Consider the following 1,571-nt stretch of genomic DNA (forward strand, 5'->3'; position numbering starts at 1 on the left):
ATTTTTCGTGAGGGAACTTAAATTCCTCTCTTGTTTTGTCAGCGGAGACATAGGCAAAACGCTGAAACATCTCTACATTGTATGACCCTCCAAAATTATTTGTTTGACAATGGCATAAAATTTTAGTGTTGGTGTCAACAGTCCATGTATGGCTGTGGCCAAGGAGAGCATTCTCCCATTTTTTTTCAATGTTACCTTCTCTAACATACTTCATCTAATTTGTTACTAGACTACACATAGTTTTATTGTGATCCAAATGTGCTGCTTGATGTGGTAATATCTGAGCTGTGATGAGTTAGATTAATTAATTTCTTGGCAATTAAAGAAAGTTTATACAGTTTGGAGAGCTTCGACTTTCACTCGCACCTACCGACTCGACAGAAATGTGCCACAAAGTGACCCACAGAGTCCTGTCTGAGGCGAGCTGATGCGACCGCGATGCACCGACATTCAAACCTCGTCCTCCGATTGGCTCATGCCGCCAGCCGCCGCGCCGGAAAACCGGAAGTGCCCAGCCGTCAACAGTGTCCGTGATCAGCGTCAACCAGTCAAGTCGAACGTGCACGTACAATATTCATTCGCCTGTGAAAATGGCTCGCGTTGAAATTTTGCCCGCTTCTTGACGATGTGGAGCTAAGCGGGCTCCGATTTCCAGTAATCCGCGATTGTGCGTCCACCTTACGTTTCGTGCCATCGAACTAAATGAGGTTAGGGGGGTTAGGGCACGGCGGCGGCGTCCGCTCAGCCGGGCGGTCGGACCCGGGATCAGAACCAAAAGCACCGGTCTGCAGGCTGCAGGCGCATCCACATCAACGTCGTGATCATGCCTTCCGCTTTGGAGTCGTTGATCCACCCGAATCGCCGGGCCGCTGGCGACGCTGGCACGGCGTCCGCATCCAAAGCACCAGCAGCATCCCCCAGGACTCCTGACTTCGCCAGCTTGCTGCCCCGGACGCGCGGTGAGTAGCAAACTGGCGTCCTTTGCACTTGTTTCCAGATCCTAAGAGGGTCACTTAGGTTCCTGAGGGCGCACTGCGCAGGTGCCCAGAGTCCAAATCTCGGTCCCTGTGCAGATTCGGAGACCGTAGACGCTGTTTGAGGTCCGGCGTGAGGAGGAGAAAGGGGACGGGGTATCTGCGAGAGGGGGGGAGAGAGAGGGGGGGGGGGGGGGGGTCGCGCCCCAATCAAAGCCGGCCTCACGGGGTGCTTACTGGTGAGGGGTGATGTCCCTTTCGGCTCGGACCGCCGCGATGACGCCCACAGCACCTTGCTGCAGGCTCGTTCGCCACCCGCAGATACACCAGGTCCGGGTGGAGGTTGGAGGTGGAGGCGGCACGAGGACGGCGACAAGCACAGTCCGTTTGCACGGCCGTACAGTGTGTTTGCTGAATACTCGGCCCGGCAAGCAGAAGGGGTGAAGGGAAGGCAAACCGACTCATGGGAGGGGGTGGGTGGTAGTGGCTGCCGGTGCGCGACTGCTATGCCACCACAAACGCCTCTGAATACTGGGAAGGTGCTAGGTACAGTAACCCAGCCCCGGTTCCGGGAGGCAGAGGTAATGTCTCAGTGGA

The 1,571-nt window shown here is 55.6% G+C and overlaps 1 protein-coding gene across 3 annotated transcripts in view; it reads left to right on the forward strand.

The window, feature by feature from the left end:
* The first annotated feature begins 519 nt into the window (after positions 1–519).
* Positions 520–1,571, forward strand: part of LOC113204994 (insulin gene enhancer protein ISL-1) — a 127,454-nt gene continuing 126,402 nt past the window's right edge. For all 3 annotated transcript variants that reach the window (XM_026420404.2, XM_026420405.2, XM_052265065.1), the window contains exon 1: positions 520–959. In XM_026420404.2, coding sequence (XP_026276189.1) covers positions 824–959 — 136 coding nt within the window. In that variant the 5' untranslated portion in view covers positions 520–823. The remainder of the gene's footprint in view (positions 960–1,571) is intronic.

This window comes from Frankliniella occidentalis, unplaced genomic scaffold (genome assembly GCF_000697945.3).
Source record: "Frankliniella occidentalis isolate FOCC.00 unplaced genomic scaffold, Focc_3.1 Scaffold23, whole genome shotgun sequence".
NCBI lineage: Eukaryota > Metazoa > Arthropoda > Insecta > Thysanoptera > Thripidae > Frankliniella > Frankliniella occidentalis.